This window comes from Odocoileus virginianus, chromosome 12, assembly GCF_023699985.2.
Source record: "Odocoileus virginianus isolate 20LAN1187 ecotype Illinois chromosome 12, Ovbor_1.2, whole genome shotgun sequence".
In the NCBI taxonomy this organism is placed as follows: domain Eukaryota; kingdom Metazoa; phylum Chordata; class Mammalia; order Artiodactyla; family Cervidae; genus Odocoileus; species Odocoileus virginianus.
Genome location: NC_069685.1, coordinates 42,826,880 through 42,844,892, shown reverse-complemented (window position 1 = coordinate 42,844,892; position 18,013 = coordinate 42,826,880). Strand labels below are relative to the sequence as shown.

General features: G+C 43.9%; 1 protein-coding gene across 2 annotated transcripts in view; it reads left to right on the top strand.

The window, feature by feature from the left end:
• The window catches only part of ADGRD1 (adhesion G protein-coupled receptor D1), a 182,326-nt gene that overhangs the window by 106,614 nt on the left and 57,699 nt on the right, over positions 1–18,013 (top strand). For both annotated transcript variants that reach the window (XM_070475041.1, XM_070475042.1), the window contains one exon: positions 16,961–17,034. In XM_070475041.1, coding sequence (XP_070331142.1) covers positions 16,961–17,034 — 74 coding nt within the window. The remainder of the gene's footprint in view (positions 1–16,960; positions 17,035–18,013) is intronic.

The window sequence follows — 18,013 nt, the reverse complement described above, 5'->3', positions numbered from 1 at the left end:
CCCCATCCCACCCATCTAGGTCATCACAGAGCTGTGGAGCTGAGCTCCCTGCTATACATCAGGCTGCACTGTACTATCCCACTAGCTATCTATTCACATCTATCTATAAAGATGGCCATGTATATATGTCGGTCTCAACCTCCCAATCCATCCCCCCACTTTCCTCCGCAACACTGGGTCCACACATCTGTTTTCTACATCTGCATCTCTATTCCTGCCGTGAAAATAGGTTTTTAAAACCATTTGTTTTGGAATAATGCTTGATCCACCAGCACATCACTGAAATCAAGGTGCAGAACCATCTCACCACCCAAAACATCTCCTTTGGTTGTACTTCCTTCCCCTCACCATCCCTCACTCCTGGCAACCAATGATCTGTTTTCCTTCTTTATGGTTTTGTCATTTTGAAAAGGTTGCCTAAATAGAAGCATACAGATGTCACCTTTTGAAATTGGCTTTCTTCACTCAAGCTAATGCCCATGAGATCCATGTAAACTGTCACGTGTATCACTAGCTTAAACCTTTTTGGCCGAAGAGTCATCTGGGATCTAGATAAGCTGCAGTGTGTTTAGCCAGTCACCCACTGAGGAATGTTTAAGTTGTTACCCGTTTTTGATTTTTACAAGTAAAGCTGTTGTGAAGAATCATGTATGGGCTCTTGTGTGGAAGCAGTTTCTATTTCTCTGGGGTAGATTCCCAGGAGTACAATTGCAGGATCATAGGATAAGTATTTTCAATATTTCTTAAAACTTCCAAACTCTTTTTTAGAGTGGCTGTGCCATTTCACATTCCCACCAGCAATGTATGAGCGATTTAGTTTCTCTGCATCTTTGCCAGTGTTTGGTTCAGTCTTTTATTTTAGTTGCTCTCATTGTGGTCTGAATTTGAATTTCCCTGAGGGTTAGTGATGCTGAAAATCTTGTCTTCTGCCTATTTGCCGTCTGTGTATCCTCTTCAGTGAAATGTCTGTTCATGCCTTTCCTCCCTTTTCTAACTGGATTCTTTGTTTTTGTTTTTTTTTTTACAATTGAATTTTGAGAATCCTCTATGTATGCTTGATATGACTCCTCTGTCAGATGTGTGATTTGTAAATATTTTCTCCTAGGCTGTAGTTCATCTTTTTATCCTCTTAACAGGGTCTTCCACAGAGTGTGAAGTTTTTAGTTTTTATGAAGCCCGATGTATTTATTTTTCAATTTTATGGAATGTATTTTTGGCGTCATAGCTCAGTACTCTTTAATGAACTCTAGGAACTGAAGATTTTCTCCTGTTGTCTTCTAAATGTTTTATAGTTTTATGTTTTACATTTAACAAAGGGCTTCTCTGGTGGCTCAGTGGTAAAGAGTCCACCTGCCCATGCAGGGGCACATGGGTTCTACCCCTGGTCCGGGAAGACCCCACATGCCACGGAGCAGCTAAGCCCCTGCGCCCCAGCTACTCAGCCTGCACTCTGGAGGCCAGGGAAGTGTGACTACCGAGCCCGTGTGCGGCAGCTACTGAAGCCCACTGGTCCTAGGGCCCATGCTCTGCAACAAGGGAGGCCACCGCAAGGAGAAGCCGGCACACCACAACTTGAGAGTGACCCTCTTTGTCACAACTAGAGAAAAACCTGCACAACCGTGAAGACTCAGCACAGCCAACAATAAATAGATAAATAAAAATTACCTTAAAAGAAAACCATTTAATGTAGAATCTGCTTTATGTTAATTTCTGTGTAAGGTTGGGATTTAGGTTGGGTTATTGATCGACTGGTTGTCCTATGAATGTCCAGTTGCTTTGGCATTATTTAGTGAAATAACTTGCCTTCCTTCATTTAATTACTTTTGCTCTTTTGTCAAACGCCAGTTCACTGGACTTGTGTGGAGCTACCTCTGGGTCTCTGCTCTGTCCTACTCATCTACTTGCTGACTGGCAGGCTGTGTCTTTATAACTCCTTTTCTTTCTGAAAATCCACCCTGTATATTACAGCGATGTCGTTAGCTCAGGCTCGTGGGCACATACAGAATGTATTTTGAGGCACTGTAAGAAAAATAATGGCATTTATCTCTTTTTTTAAAAAGTATATTTTCTCATGGGTAGAGATGATCCCAGAAAAACAAGGATTTCATGTTTTCCATTGAAAAGAAATTTTTGCTACTTGAGTGAACTTGTCCTAATTCAGATAATTCCTTAGGTGTCTTCCACTCTCCCCTCCTGGATTAGAAAGGAGAGGGAAAAAAGGGTCTCCTTTGGGATTTAAACCCTTCAGGGTCAAGGTGCCCCCTTTAGGTATAGCTGGCCTGGCTCTGAGGTCTGTGAGGCAACGTTCCCTGGGGGTTTTCTGGGGACACTTGCTGTCTCTGTGGTTAACTTGAGGGGGGAATAAGTGGGTGAGGAGGGAGGTGGGAATAAACATTAGGGATCTGAGATCAGGAAAGTTGCCTTGGTTCTTTTATATTTGAATCAAACTGGAAGCAAACCTATGTAGTGACCCCAGACTCTTGAGAGCCACAAATAAACAAGATGTCTAGCATCAAATAGTCCTGAGTGTGTGGCTCAACACAAGGTTTTCCTTGTGTTTTAAAAGCAAGAATCTGGACTTCCCTGGTGGTCCAGTGGTTAAGAATCCGCCTGCCAAAGCAGGGGACTCGAGTTCCAGCCCCGGTCCGGGAAGATCCCACATGCCACGGGGCAACTAAGCCCAAATACCTCAACTACTGAGCCTGCATGCCCTAGAGCACATGTTCCACAAGAGAACCCACCATAATCGGAAGCCTGGGGACTGCAGCTAGAGAGTAACTCCTGCTCATCACAATAACAACAAAGAACAAGCATCTTTGCAACCCATTCATGTGAAATAGGGATGGAGACTTTTAGAAAGAACTCCAACCTCCAGGCTGACAAGAGCTCACAGCCGCCCTCATCCCCACACATTCCTGCCTCTTTCTACTTCTGTTTTCCGCCCTGCACTCTGCCTTCCCTGGGACCCGTCTCTCTGCTCTCTGAGACATAGCAGCTGTAAATGCCACATGCAGGAACAGGCCTGGGGATGTGTATAGCTCATGTCAGCTCATTGTCCACTGAGACCTTCCTGATTGTGTTACCTGGGCCATGGGGACGATGTGAGAACATTTTCTGTTCAATTTGAAGCAGGCTGTTCTAATTCCAGATTCCCGTGTAAGTTCGTGGGTTTTTTCCTTTTTTTTTTTTTTTTTTTGCTGGAAGCAGCAAAGCAATTTTCTCTCTGCATGTTTCCCTCACCTGCCTTGCAGGTTTACACACCAAATATAAACCGTGAATGTGAGAATCAAGAGGCTGGTGGGGCTCATACTGGACCTGTGAGATTAAACAGAGGAGAGAGGACTTGGGTCTGGAGATCACAGAGGATCACATTTAGAATTTAATTCCCTTCTGTCACCAAACACGCCCCTTTGCCCAGAACTCCATGGGGGCAGTGAAGGCGGAAAAACTGGTTTACTGCAGGTGTGGGACTCTGCCTTCCCCAGGCCTCTGGATGGAGTCCTTGGTGGCCATTCCTGACCCGCGCCTGATGGCCGTGGGTGTGCTCATGTGTCCCGCACAAGCCCCCTTCCAGCGTCTCCAGCTGTGCTCAGCTGCACGTGGAGGGAAGAGGCAGGTCGGCAGGCTGGGGTCCATCTGAACTGAGGCCCAGCTGTCCTCTGAGGATGAGAACAAGTGTGTGTCAGCACCTCTGGGGCCATCCGTGCATCAGGATGTGGTCAGGATGTGTCTGTCCACAGACAGGACAGACAAACTTATGCCCACAGGAGCCTCTATTGGCTGGTGCGCCTTCAAGGGTTAGTGGAGATGGGGATTCAGGCAGCATTTGAATGGAGAGAGCCTGGGGGCCGTGGTTAAGGGCCTCTGATGAGCTGATCACACACTGAGGGATCTTGGGAGGGTCTGAGTGCAGTGTCTGTGGGTCCTCAGTGCCCCAGACAAGGCCCACTCCTCCTGGGACCCAGAAAGGGCAGAGCCCAGTGCAGATGGTGCTGGAGTCGGGTGCTGGAGCCGAAGAGCCTCCCTGATCCCCTGCTCCATGCGGTCAAAGGTCTCAGTTTCTCAGCCCACCTGAACTTTCACCCTCAGCATTTGTGCAACTCAACCCACCAGGCTGCCTTGGTCTCCCCGTCCAGAGGTGAATCTCAGGGGTCTCTTTCGTGGGGCCCTGCCTTGCTCTGATCCTGCCAGTGCTGGAACCTGTCTTACCATCTTCAGGAGGGGCTGTCTCTGCTGTGCTGTGCTGCCTGTGATTCTGTGAGTGAAAGAAATAACTGAAAATTCCAGAAGACTGAAGCTAGATGAAGGGTGTCCCCTGTCATCCCCCACTCAACATTACCTCTATTATTCTTGTTTTCATAAAGTGGGGATACATTTCAGCCATGCAGAGGCCTGGCCCGTGGCTCATGAGATGAGCCTGGTCAGAGAGGAGGGTGAACAGCGTAGGGGGCTGCTCCAGACCTCCTGCTAACTAACAGCCGTGCACACATCCCTGCAGCTCTGGGTGGGGGGCGGGGGTGCGCTAAGACCCCTGCCATTGCTTCTGTTGTCCAGTGGCTCAGTCATGTCCAACTCTTTGAGACCCCATGGACTGCAGCATGCCAGGCTTCCCTGTCCTTCACCGTCTACCAGAATTTGCTCAGGCTCACATCCATTGAATTGGTGATACCATCTAACCATCTCATCCTCTGTCATTCCCTTCTCCTCCTGCCTTCAATCTTTTCCAGCATCAGGGTCTTTTCCAATGAGTCAGATCTTTGCATCAGGTGGCCAAAGTCTTGGAGCTTCAGCTTCAGCATCAGTCCTTACAATGAGTATTCAGGGTTGATTTCCTTTAGGATTGACTGGTTTGATCTCCTTGCTGTGCGAGGGACTCTCAAGAGTCTTCTCTAGCACCACAGTTCAAAAGCATAAATTCTTTGGTGCTCAGCCTCCTTTCTGGTCCACCATTGCTTTACTAAGCGTCAAATTAAGGGACATAGTGCTCCATGTGGGTTGCTTGGCAGAGCGATAAACAAGTGTTCTTCCAACTAATGCATAAGTTATATACAGTCAGCTCTCCATATTTGCCAGTTCCACATCCATAGAAACAGCCAAACTCAGATGGAAAATATTGGAAAAAAATTTCAGAAAGTTCCAAAAAAGAGTATCAATTTACCATGCACTGACAACTATTTACATAGCATTTACATTGTATTGCTGCTGCTAAGTCACTTCAGTCGTGTCCAACTCTGTGTGACCCCATAGACGGCAGCCCACCAGGATCCCCCGTACCTGGGATTCTCCAGGCAAGAATACTAGAGTGGGTTGCCATTTCCTTCTCTAATGCATGAAAATGAAAAGTGAAAGTGAAGTCACTCAGTTGTGTCCGACTCCCAGTGACCCCGTGGGCTGCAACTCACCAGGCTCCTCCGTCCATTGAATTTTCCAGGCAAGAGTACTGGAGTGGGTTGCCATCGCCTTCTCCTTTACACTGTATTAGAGTTATACATAATCTACAGATGATTTAAAGTATATGGGAGTTGCATATTTTGAGGAATCCGTGCATCCAGGGGATAAATCCCACTTGATCATAGTGTATGATCCTTTTTATGTGTTCTGTTTAATGTGGGATTCTGTTTTGCCAGTGTTTTGTTGAGGATTTTTGTGTCTATGTTTGTCAGTGATATTGGTCAGTAATTTTCTTTTTTTGTGTGTGATATCTTTGTCTGGTTTTGGTATCAGGATGATGGTGACCTCATAGACTGAACTTGAGAGTGTTCTTTTCTCTGCAGTTTTTGGAAGAGTTTGAGAAGGGTAGGTGTTAATCTCTTTAAGTGTTTGATGGAATTTGCCTGTGAAGTCAACTGGTTCTGGACTTTGTTGGAAGATTTAATTACAGTTTCATTACTTGTGATTTGTCTGTTTGTATTTCCTGTTTCTTTTTGGTTCAGTCTTGGTAATTTGTACCTTTCTAAGAATTTGGCCGTTTCTTCCAGGTTGTCCATTTTATTGGCCTATGCATGCTCGTAGTAGTCTTTTATGATCCTTTGTATTTTTGTGGTGTCAGTTGCAATTTCTCCTTTTTCATCTCTGACTTTATTGATTTGAACTCTCTCTTTTCTTGATGGGTCTGGCTAAAGGTTTATCAATTTTGTTTATCTTCTCAAAGAATCAGCTTTTAGTTTCATTGATTTTTTTTTAAAGATTTTTTTTCATATAGACCATTTTTACAGTCTTTATTGAATTTGTTACAATATTGCTTCTGTTTTATGTTTTTGTTTTTTGGCCCCAAGGCATGTGGAATCTTAGCTCTCTAACTGGGGCCCAGACTCATGTTCCCTGCAATGGAAGGTAGATTCTTAACCACTAGGCCACCAGGGAAGTCCTAGTTTCATTAATTTTTGCCAATGTTTTCTTCATTTCTGTTTCATTTTTGTGCTGACTTTTATGATTTCTTTCCTCCTACTAACTTTGAGTTTGGTTTGTTCTTCTTTCTCTAGTTGCTTTAGGTATAAAGTTAGGTTGTTTATTTGAGACTTTTCTTATTTTTTGAGGTAGGATTGAATTGTTATAAACCTCTCTTAAAACTGCTTTTGCTGCACCCCTTAGGTTTTGGGTTGTTGTGTCTTTGTTGTCTTTTTTTTTATGTATTATTTGATTAGATGCTCAACATCACTAATGTCGACTGGAAAAAATAGTCACAACCTAGAAGTTGAGAGTTATGTTTTATCTGGTGGGGAATTTTAGGACTTTCAAGCCTGGGAGACAGCATCTCAAGTGACCCCAAGAGAACTGTTCTGAGGAGGTGGTGGGAAGGAGTCAGGTTATATAGACGTTGGCAACAAGGGACAGGTAGGTTGAAGAACAGATATTGAGGAAAACCAGATATCTCAAGTTAAGGAATTTAGCACTTTTCTGTGTATGGGAAGATGTGAGAGTCTGGGCTTACTGAAATCATTCCTTTTGTGTGCATCTCAGATCTCTGGGGCCAGCATCCTGGTTTTTTTTGTATCCCAAAGCTCCTCGGCTCACAGTAGGGAGTGGCTGCAGCTTCATGGCTGCCCCATCACAGGCCTCATTCTTCCTGGGCCCCCTCTGGGCTCAGAAGCTCACATTTGGAGGGCCGGAATTGCTGATAGCTGTGGAATTGCTGATAGCTGCAACATCCTTGTTTATTGATATGGTGGGAAACAGCCCATTTCTCACTAATTATTAGAGAAATGCAGACCAAAACTACAATGAGGTGTCACCTCACACTGGCCAGAATGGCCATCATGAAAAGTATCTACAAACAATAAATGCTGGAGAGGGTATGAAGAAAAGGGAACCCTCTTGTTCAGTTAATGGGAATGTAAGTTGATACAGCCACTATGGAGAATGCTATGGAGGTTCCTTAAAAACATAAAAATAGAACTACCATATTACTCAGCAGTCCCACTACTGGGCATAAACCTGAGAGAACCCATAATTCAAAAAGACACTTGCATCCCGGTGTTCATTGCACCACTATTCTCAATAGCCAAGACATGGAAAGAATATAAATGTCTATCAGCAGATGAATGAATCAAGAAGATGTGGTACATATATACAGTGGAATATTACTCAGCCATAAAAGAAACAAAATTGGGTCATTTGTTAAAAGATGAATGAACCTAGGGTCTGCCATGAAGAGTGAAGTAAATCAGAAAGAGAAAAACAAATCTCATATATTAACACATACATGTGGAATCTAGAAAAATGGTACAGATGAACCATTTCTTGCAGGGTAGAAATAGAGACACGCACATAGGGAACTGACATGTGGACACAGTGGGGGATGGAGAGGGTAGGACAAATGGAGAGAGTAGCATTGACATTTACACACCACCAGGTGTGAAACGGACAGCTAGTGGGAAGCTGCTGCCTAGCTGAGGGAGCTCAGCTTGGTGCTCTGTGATGACCTAGAGGGTGGGATGGAGGTTGGGAGGGAGGTCCATGAGGGGAGGGGATATATGTATACATATAGGCAACTCACGTTGTTACATAGCAGAAACTAACACAGCATTGTAAAGCAACTGTACCTGCCCCCCACCCCCTCCAAGTATACTGTCCTCTCTGCCTAGGAGATGATAAAGGAAGGCACTGACCTTGCTTGTGAAGCTCTCCTCAGTTCCAAAGCAACTGGGATAGGAATGAGCAGATCCTGCCTCCTGGTTAGAGGGCAATCCGGCAAGTGATGCTCTCATCTCATTTAAAGGGCCTCTGTTGTTTAGTCGCTCAGTCGTGTCTGACCCTTTGCAACCCCGTGGACTACAGCATGCCTCTATCTGACCACAAACAAATAAAAAGTCCTCTATCTGACCACAAACAAAAAAACAAAACAGCCCCCAAAGAAACAGATGCCCAGTGGCACAGAGCAAAAGCCCAAAACGATATAGAAAGTGACATGGATATGATGTAGCTTTTGAATTTTATTGTTTTATTGTTTATCTCTTAATTATTAAGAACTTCATGAGGGTGCTGGTGGGGTAATGTGTCTTACAGACAGGTATCAATAGCATGAAGCCCTGGCTGAATCACTGACATTTTCAGATGATCTCCTGAGATTTTAAGCAAATGATCTTTTCTAATATATAAAGTGGGAGTAATGATTCCTACTTCAGAGCGTGTTGTGAATTAAAAGTTGTAAGTACTCATCTACCATGTTCAATCCATAATAGACACTCAGTGAATAGACTCTATACTGATTATTCTATGGTTAGAATTTTCAGTGATTTTCTTTTTTTTTTTTTTCCATTTATTTTTATTAGTTGGAGGCTAATTACTTTACATCATTACAGTAGTTTTTGCCATACATTGAAATGAATTAGCCATGGATTTACATGTATTCCCCATCCCAGTCCCCCCTCCCACCTCCCTCTCCACCCGATCCCTCTGGGTCTTCCCAGTCCACCAGGCCCGAGCACTTGTCTCATGCACCCAACCTGGGCTGGTGATCTGTTTCACCCTAGATAATATACATGTTTCAATGCTGTTCTCTTGAAACATCCCACCCTCGCCTTCTCCCAGAGTCCACAAGTCTGTTCTATACATCTGAGTCTCTTTTTCTGTTTTGCATATAGGGTTCTCGTTAACCATCTTTCTAAAGTCCATATATATGTGTTAGTATACTGTAATGGTCTTTATCTTTCTGGCTTACTTCGCTCTGTATAATGGGCTCCAGTTTCATCCATCTCATTAGAACTGATTCAAATGAATTCTTTTTAATGGCTGAGTAATATTCCATGGTGTATATGTACCACAGCTTCCTCATCCATTCGTCTGCTGATGGGCATCTAGGTTGCTTCCATGTCCTGGCTATTATAAACAGTGCTGCGATGAACATTGGATAATGAAATAAATGAGATCAAAAACACTCTGGAGGGAACCATGAGTAGAATAACAGAGACAGAAGATAGGATAAGTGAGTTAGAAGATAAAATGGTGGAAATAAATGAAGCAGAGAGGAAAAGTGATTTTCAATAAAGCCAATCTAAGATTTTTTTAAAAAGTATACAGGAGGATATGTGTAGGTTATATGCAAAAGCCATACCATTTTGTATAAGGCACTTGTGCGTCCATGGATTTGGGTGTCCTTGGGGGTCCTAGAACAAGTCCCCCATGAATACCCAGGGGCAACTGTCCTTGAATGAAAAGCAAGCAAGTTTCTAAATGAGGAACATTCATAGACTGCTGTGGGGTAGATTTTCTCTCTTCTAAGGTGTGTCTCTCAGATGGAGACCTCTTGCCGATAGCAGCAGACGGCGAACACCTGATTAATCCCACTTGCTTCTCCCCAAATGGGAAACCCTTATGGTTGTTTGCGGGAGTATCAGATCCCATAGGAGATGTTCCCCGGGGCCTGTGTAGCCTTTCCCCATGGGACTTAAGTGCTTAGGAAGAGATGTCTGGTGAAGAATCAGACTTTCCCTGTGGACCAGAGGGCTCTGCAAGTTCCTCAGCCTCAGGGCCCAGAGAGGAGGAGGTCAAGGTGGCTGCTGCTTCTCCCCACTCCCGATGGGGACCCCCATTTCCTGGGTCCTGGGATGACTGGTGGGGATGGTTTTCATGATGACTGGACAGCATCTCCCACATCTCTCTGGGAAAGTGAGCCATGACCTGGCCGACCCGCCCTCCTTTCTCAGGCAGCACACACACCCTTCCTTCCTACTGTGCTCCTGGGAACTGTCTAGTCTTTCCTGGAGGCATGCTGAGAGCCTTTGTTCCATTTTGGCTGCAGATTTCAAACAGAAGGAGGGGATCTGCTTTTCCCATCGCAGGAGCCCAGCCGGGAGGAACCCAGACGGGGTTTCCTGTTTCGGGTGTGATCCTGGCCCCGGATCCCGGGGAGCGCCGTCTGCTCTCCACCCTGCCGACCACACAGGAGCTTGGCTTCTGGGTTGCGCCTGATTTTTAAATTCCCCTTGAAGAGTGATTTAGGTCCAGAGTCAGAGGGTCAGGGCTCCAGTCTCTGTGCCGCTCCCACGTGGAAATACTTCCTTGTGCTCAGAGCAGGGCTGGCGATGAGAGAAGGGGTGGCTCCTCTTCCTGGGGAAGCCCTCAGGGCCTCGGACAACATTGCTGGCTTGCTCCTTCTAGTCCTGGCTGCCCTAACATTTGTTCCATTACACAAGCATCACACAAATGCATTCCTTGTTTAAAAATGGCACATAGTAAACAAATGGGACCTAATTAAACGTAAAAGCTCTTGCGTGGCAAAGGAAGCTGTGACCAAATGGAAAGACCACCTACTGAAGGAGAAAAGATATTTGCAAATGATGTGGCTGATAGGGGGTTAATGCCCAATGTATACAAACAGCTCACACAATTTGACATTAAAAAAAACAACTGATTTAAAAATAGGCAGAAGAACTGAATAGATGTTTTTCCAAAGAGGAAATGCAGATGGTCAACAGGCATGTGAAAAGATGCCTAACATCTCAAGTCAGCAGAGAAATGTAAATCCAAACCTTGAGGAGCTATCACGTCACACCTGTCAGAAAACGGCCATCATCAAAAAATATCACAAATACCCAATGAGCATGTGGAGAAAAGGGAATACACTGTTGGTGAGAATGGAAATCGGTGCAGTCACTGGGGAAAATAGTATGTTGTTGTTCAGTCACTAAGTTGTGTCTGACTCTTTGCAACCCCATGGACTGCAGCACACCAGGCCTTCCTGTCTCTCACCATCTCCCAGAGTTCACCCAAGTTCATGTTCATTGAATCAGAAAATAGTACAGAGATTCCCTAAAAAACTGAAAGTGAGAACTGCCATATATATGACCCAGAAATTCCACTCCTGGGTGATGTCTGAAAAAAAACCCTCAGAGCACTAATTTGAAAGATACACACACCCCAATGTTCACAGCAGCATTTACAATCTCCAGGGTATGGAAGTGTTTATTAACGAATGGATAAAGGAAATGTGGTATATATACACAATGGAACATGTTCAGTTCAGTCGCTGAGTTTTTTCCAACTCTTTGCGACCCCATGAACCACAGCACACCAGGCCTCCCTGTCCATCACCAACTCGCGGAGTTTATCCAAACTTGTCCATTGAGTTGGTAATGCCATCTAACCACCTCATCCTCTGTCGTCCCCTTCTCCTCCTGCCCTCAATCTTTCCCAGCATCAGGGTCTTTACAAATGAGTCAGCTCTTCGCATCAGGTGGCCAAAAATTGGAGTTTCAGCTTCAACATCCGTCCTTCCAATGAATGCCCAGTACTGATTTCCTTTAGGATGGACTGGTTGGATCTCCTTGCAGTCCAAGGGACTCTCAAGATCTTCTCCAACACCACAGTTCAAAAGCATCAATTCTTCGGTGCTCAGCTTTCTTCACAGTCCAACTCTCACATCCATACATGACCACTGAAAAAACCATAGCCTTGACTAGATGGACATTTGTTGACAAAGTAATGTCTCTGCTTTTTAATATGCTATCTAGGTTGGTCATAACTTTCCTTCCAAGCGTCTTTTAATTTCATGGCTGCAATCACCATCTGCAGTGATTTTGGAGCCCCCAAAAATAAAGTCAGCCACTGTTTCCACTGTTTCTCCATCTATTTGCCATGAAGTGATGGGACCAGATGCCATGGTCTTAGTTTTCTGAATGTTGAGTTTTAAATCAGCTTTTTCACTCTCCTCTTTCACTTTCATCAAGAGGCTCTTTAGTTCCTCTTCACTTTCTGCCATAAGGGTGGTGTCATCTGCATTTCTGAGGTTATTGATATTTCTCACGGCAATCTTGATTCCAGCTTGTGCTTCATCCAGCCCAGTGTTTCTCATGATGTACTCTGCATATAAGCTAAATAAGCAGGGTGACAATATATAGCCTTGACGTACTCCTTTTCCTATTTGGAACCAGTCTGTTGTTCCATGTCCAGTACTAATTGTTGCTTCCTGACCTGCATACAGGTTTCTCAAGAGGCAGGTCAGGTGGTCTGGTATTCCCATCTCTTTCAGAATTTTCCACAGTTTATTGTGATCCACACAGTCAAAGGCTTTGGCATAGTCAATAAAGCAGAAATAGGTGTTTTTCTGGAACTCTTTTGCCTTTTTGATGATCCAACAGATGTTGGCAATTTGGTCTCTGGTTCCTCTGCCTTTTCTAAAACCAGCTTGAACATCTGGAAGTTCACGGTTCATGTATTGCTGAAGCCTGGCTTGGAGAATTTTGAGCATTACTTTATTAGCGTGTAAGATGAGTGCAATTGTGTGGTAGTTTGAGCATTCTTTGGCATTGCCTTTCTTTGGGATTGAAATGAAAACTGACTTTTTCCAGTCCTGTGGCCACTGCTGAGTTTTCCAAATCTGCTGACATATTGAGTGCAGCACTTTCACAGCATCATCTTTTAGGATTTGAAATAGCTAAACTGGAATTCCATCACCTCCGCTAGCTTTGTTCGTAGTGATGCTTTCGAAGGCCCACTTGACTTCACATTCCAGGACGTCTGGCTGTAGGTGAGTGATCACACCATCGTGATTATCTGGGTCGTGAAGATCTTTGAAATACTTACTTAGCCATAAAAAAGAATGAAATTTTGCCATCTGCAGCAACATGGATGGAAGGCATGATGCTAAGTGGAATAAGTCAGACAGAGGAAGACAAATACTGTGTGATATCACTTACAGGTGGAACCTAAAAGAATACAACAAACTAGTGAATATAACAAAAGTGAAGCAGACTCACAGATATAGAGAACAAACTAATGATCGCCAGCGGGGAAAGGGAAGCGGGGAAGAGTACATAGTGGTGTCCTGAGGAGGTCTGATGTTACTCAGGGTCAAGGAAGCTTTGCTGATACTGAGTGGGGCTCACCACCAGGTTCTTATTTGTATTTTCGACTTTATTTGTATATCGACTTCACATGTTGTCGTTTCCCCACCTTCTGTGGTTCTGAATGGCTGCAGCCACAGGGCTGTCTCTGTCTGAGCACAAAGGCCACGGCAGACTGAGACAGGAGGAGGGGACAGAAGAGGAAGCCTCTTGCTAGCTTTAGTGGTTCTCAAGTTCGTGTGAGAATCTGAAGGGCTTGTGAAAACCCAGAGGCTCTTCCCACCCCCAGAGTTTTCGATTCTGTGGTAGGGCCCCGGGATGCTGAGGCTTCTGTAGGGACCACACTCTTTTTTTCTTTTTTTTAAAGGTTATACTCCATTTACAGTTATTATAAAATATTGGCTATATTCCCTGTGTTGTACAGTTTATCCTTGTAGATTGTGTTTGTGTGTTAGTTGCTCAGTCATGTCCAACTCTTTGTGACCTGCATGGACTGTAGCTCACCCGGCTTCTCTGTCTGTGGAATTTTCCAGGCAAGAATACTGGAGCAGGTTGCCATTTTCTCCTCCAGGGGTCTTCCTGACCCAGGGATCAAACCTGCATCTCTTGTGTCTCCTGCATTAGCAGGCAGATTCTTTACCACTAGTGCCACCTGGAAAGCCCATCCTTGTAGCTTATTTTATTTTTATTTATTATTTTATTTTTTGTCTTAAAAATTTTTTTTTCTCCTTGTAGCTTATTTTATTCACGTTAAGTTGTTGTTCAGTCACTAAGTCATGTTCAACTCTCTGCCGCCTCATGGACTGCAGCATGCCAGGCTTCCCTGTCCTTCACCATTTCCCAGAGTTTGCTCAAATTCATGTCCATTAAGTAAGTGATACTCTAACCATTTCATCCTATACTGCCCTCTTCTCCTTTTGCCTGCAGACTTTCCCATCGTCAGGCTCTTTTCCAATGAGTCAGCTCTTTGCCACAGGCGGCCAAAGTATTGGAGCCTCAGCTTCAGCATCAGTCCTTCCAATGAATATTCAGAGTTGATTTCCTTTAAGATTGCCTGGTTTGATCTCCTTGCTATCCAAGGGACTCTTGAGAGTCTTCTTCAGCACCGTAGTTTGAAGGCATTTATTCTTTGGTGCTCGGCCTACTTTATAGTCCAACTCTCACATCTGTACATGACTACTGGAAAAACTATGGCTTTCACTATATGAACCTTTGTTAGCAAAGTGATATCTTTGCTTTTTAATACATTGCCTAGGTTTGTCATAGCTTTCCTTCCAAGGAGTAAGTGTCTTCTAATTTCATGGCTGCAGTCATCGTCATCATCCACACTGATTTTGGAGCCCTAGAAAATAAAATCTGTCACTGTTTCCACTTTTTCTCCTTCTGTTTGCTGTGAAGTGATGGGACCGGATGCCATGATCTTATTTTTCGAATGTTCAGTTTTAAGCCAATTGCCCCTCCTCCCTTACCTTTACCCACTGGTAACCACTAAACTTGTTCTCTTTATCTGTGAGTCTGTCTCTTTTTTGTTATATTCACTTTGTTGTTGTTATTCAGTCACTCAGTCATGTCCAACTCTTTGCAGCCCCATGGACTGCAGCATTCCAGGCTTCCTTGTCCTTTACCATCTCCCAGAGGTTGCTCAAACTCATGGTTATTGAGTCGGTGATGCCATCCAACCATCTTGTCCTCTTTGTCCCTTTCTCCTCTTACTGTCAATCTTTCCCAGCATCAAGGTCTTTTCTAATGAGTCAGTTCTTCGCATCTGGTGGCCAAAGCTTTAGAGCTTCAGCATCAGTCCTTCTAGTGAATATTCAGGATTTATTTCCTTTAGAATTGACTGGTTTGATCCCCTTGCAGTCCAAGGGGCTCTCAAGAGTCTTCTCCAACATCACAGTTCAAAAACATCAATTCTTCGGCGCTCAGCCTTCTTTATGGTCCAACTATCACATTCATACATGACTACTGGAAAAACCATAACTTTGATTATATGGACCTTTGTTAGCAAAGTAATGTCTCTGCTTTTTAATATGTTGTCTAGGTTTGTCATAGCTTTTCTTCTAAGAAGCAAGTGTCTTTTAATTTCATGGCTGCAGTCACCATCTGCAGCGATTTTGGAGCCCAAGAAAATAAAGCCTCTCACTGTTTGCATTGTTTCCCCATCTATTTGCCATGAAGTGATGGGACCAGATGTCATGATCTTCGTTTTTTGAATGTTGAGTTTTAAATCAGCTTTTTCACTCTCCTCTTTCACTTTCATCAAGTGGTTCTTTAGTTCCTCTTCACTTTCTGCCATAAGGGTGGTGTCATCTGCATATCTGAGGTTGTTAATATTTCTTCCTGCAATCTTGATTCCAGCTTGTGCTTCATCCAGCCCAGTATTTCGCATGATGTACTCTGCATATAAGTTAAATAAACAGGTGACAATATACAGCCATGATGTACTCTTTTCAAAATTTTGAACCAGTCTGTTGTTTCATGTCTGGTTCTGACTGTTGCTTCTTGACCTGCATACACATTTCTCAGGAGGCAAGAAAGGTTGTCTGGTATTCCCATCTCTTGAAGAATTTTCCACAGTTTGTTGTGATCCACACAGTCAAAGCCTTTAGCATAGTCAATGAAGCAGAAGTAGATGTTCTTCTGGGATTCTCTTGTTTTTTCTACAGTCCAACAGATGTTGGCTATTTGATTTCTGGTTCTTGATTTATCGACTGGAAATTGATTAGATACCATTTATTCTGGTTTCCTATGAAGCTGCTGGCTTCCTAAGCTCCCTGGCAAGATTCTTGGAGCAGCCTCTGTGTGTTGCTGAGGGCGGAGCAGCTGATACTAGATACCCCGAGTTGGCATCCAGGAGTAGCCTGGGGGAGTGAGAATCCTAGGAACAGGGTTGTTGATGGATCTGTTCATTTGTTCTTTGGTTCAGTAAGTATTTAGTAAGCACCTGCTGTGTGCCAGACACTAGGGTAGGCACAGGGGATATGAGGAAATGAGACAAACACAGGTTCTCTGTGGGCATGTTCTAGAGAGGAAGCCAGCAAACAAGGAAGGAAGTAAATACGTAACATGCTGCGTGGAGATCAGTACTATGAAAAAGGCGTGAGACAAGTGCTCAGGCCTGGTGCACTGGGAAGACCCAGAGGGATCGGGAAGAGAGGGAGGTGGGAGAGGGGATCGGGATGGGGAATACGTGTAAATCCATGGCTGATTCATGTCAATGTATGACAAAAACCACTACAATATTGTAAAGTAATTAGCCTTCAACTAATAAAGATAAATGACAAAAAAATAAATAAAATGCATAGAAGAAAAGCTTTAGCTCATGAAAAAAAAAAAGAAAAGAAAAATGCAGTAAGAGGAAGGGGTAGGTTGAATTGATTTGAATGGGCAGGCGGGTCTCCTGAGGAGAGACATGAAGGCAGGGAGGGTAGTCTTGGGGGAAGTGCTTTCTAGCAGAAGGGCCCAGCAAGTGCAAGGGACCTGAGGCAGGAGCCCTGGTTTGTGGGCAGAGGAGCGCCATGTGAGAGATGGGGCTGGGTGACCCGCCTTCTCTGCCCACCGGGCCTTGCGTGTCCATAACCTGGGGTCTTGGGGCCGCGAGGGTTTGGCTCTCACATCAGTGTTGGCAGCTTGTCTTCTTGGCTGTATCATGAGGTGTGTCCATCCTCTCATTTCAGACTCAAAGGCAGTACATTGAGGCCACCAATGAGAGCAACCGAATCTTCCTGTATTGCGCCTTCCTGGACTTCAGGTACTGTCTGTGTGGGAGGGTCCCCAGGTCAGGAGGGGGCAGAGAAGGGGACGGAGGGAGTGGGGAGAATAGGGAGGGAAGTGGCCAGGATGTCCGTGCTCGGTCACACACGCGACCAGATTATGATCTACTTTTATTGTTTTTTGCTTCTTATATTCTCCTTTTCTTACTCCATTTGGATTTTTCTGCGTATTTTTGATGCCATTTTTTCTCTGCTATTGACTCCTGGTGTCTACTTCCTTTTAATTTTTTTGTAGTGGTTGCCCTAGGGAGCTTAGAATATATATCTTTAATTCATCTGTGTCTACCTGCCAATAATATTATACCACCTTACATGTACTCGGAGACAATACAAAAATCATTTCATAACACTTCTTGCCCGTAATTAGCACTATTCTTATTATACATTTTATCTTTACAGATGTCGTAAATGTACAGTATGTGGGGAGTATTGTTGCTCTAAGTAATTCATTGTCTTCTAAAGAAATTTAAATTAAGAAACTAATAATTTCGGGGACTTCCCTGGTGATCTAGGAGCTAAGACTCTGAGCTCCCAATGTAGGGGCTACAGGTTCAATCCCCGGTCAGAGGACTAGATCCCACATGCTGCAACTAAGACCCAGAGCAGTCAAATAAATAAATAAAAATAAATATTGAAAACATAATAATTTCCCTTCATGTTTTCAATCTCCAGCTATTTTATTTCTTTGTGTAGAACACACTTTCTGTCTGGTGTGTTCCTATAACTCTTCTTGTAGTGTGAGTCTGCTGGCAGCAAGTCCTGTTCTTATTTTTCTGAGAACATGCACTTTTATTTTTGAAAGATGGTCTCATTGAGCTTAGAATTCTAGGTCGTTTTTTCCCTAGACTTACACTTTAACAAATGATAGCAGCAATATATTAAAGCATTATTCTTTTTAAAAATAAAACATTATTTTAAAAAGCACATGTCCTGTTGGACCTTTAGATCTTATCCTGA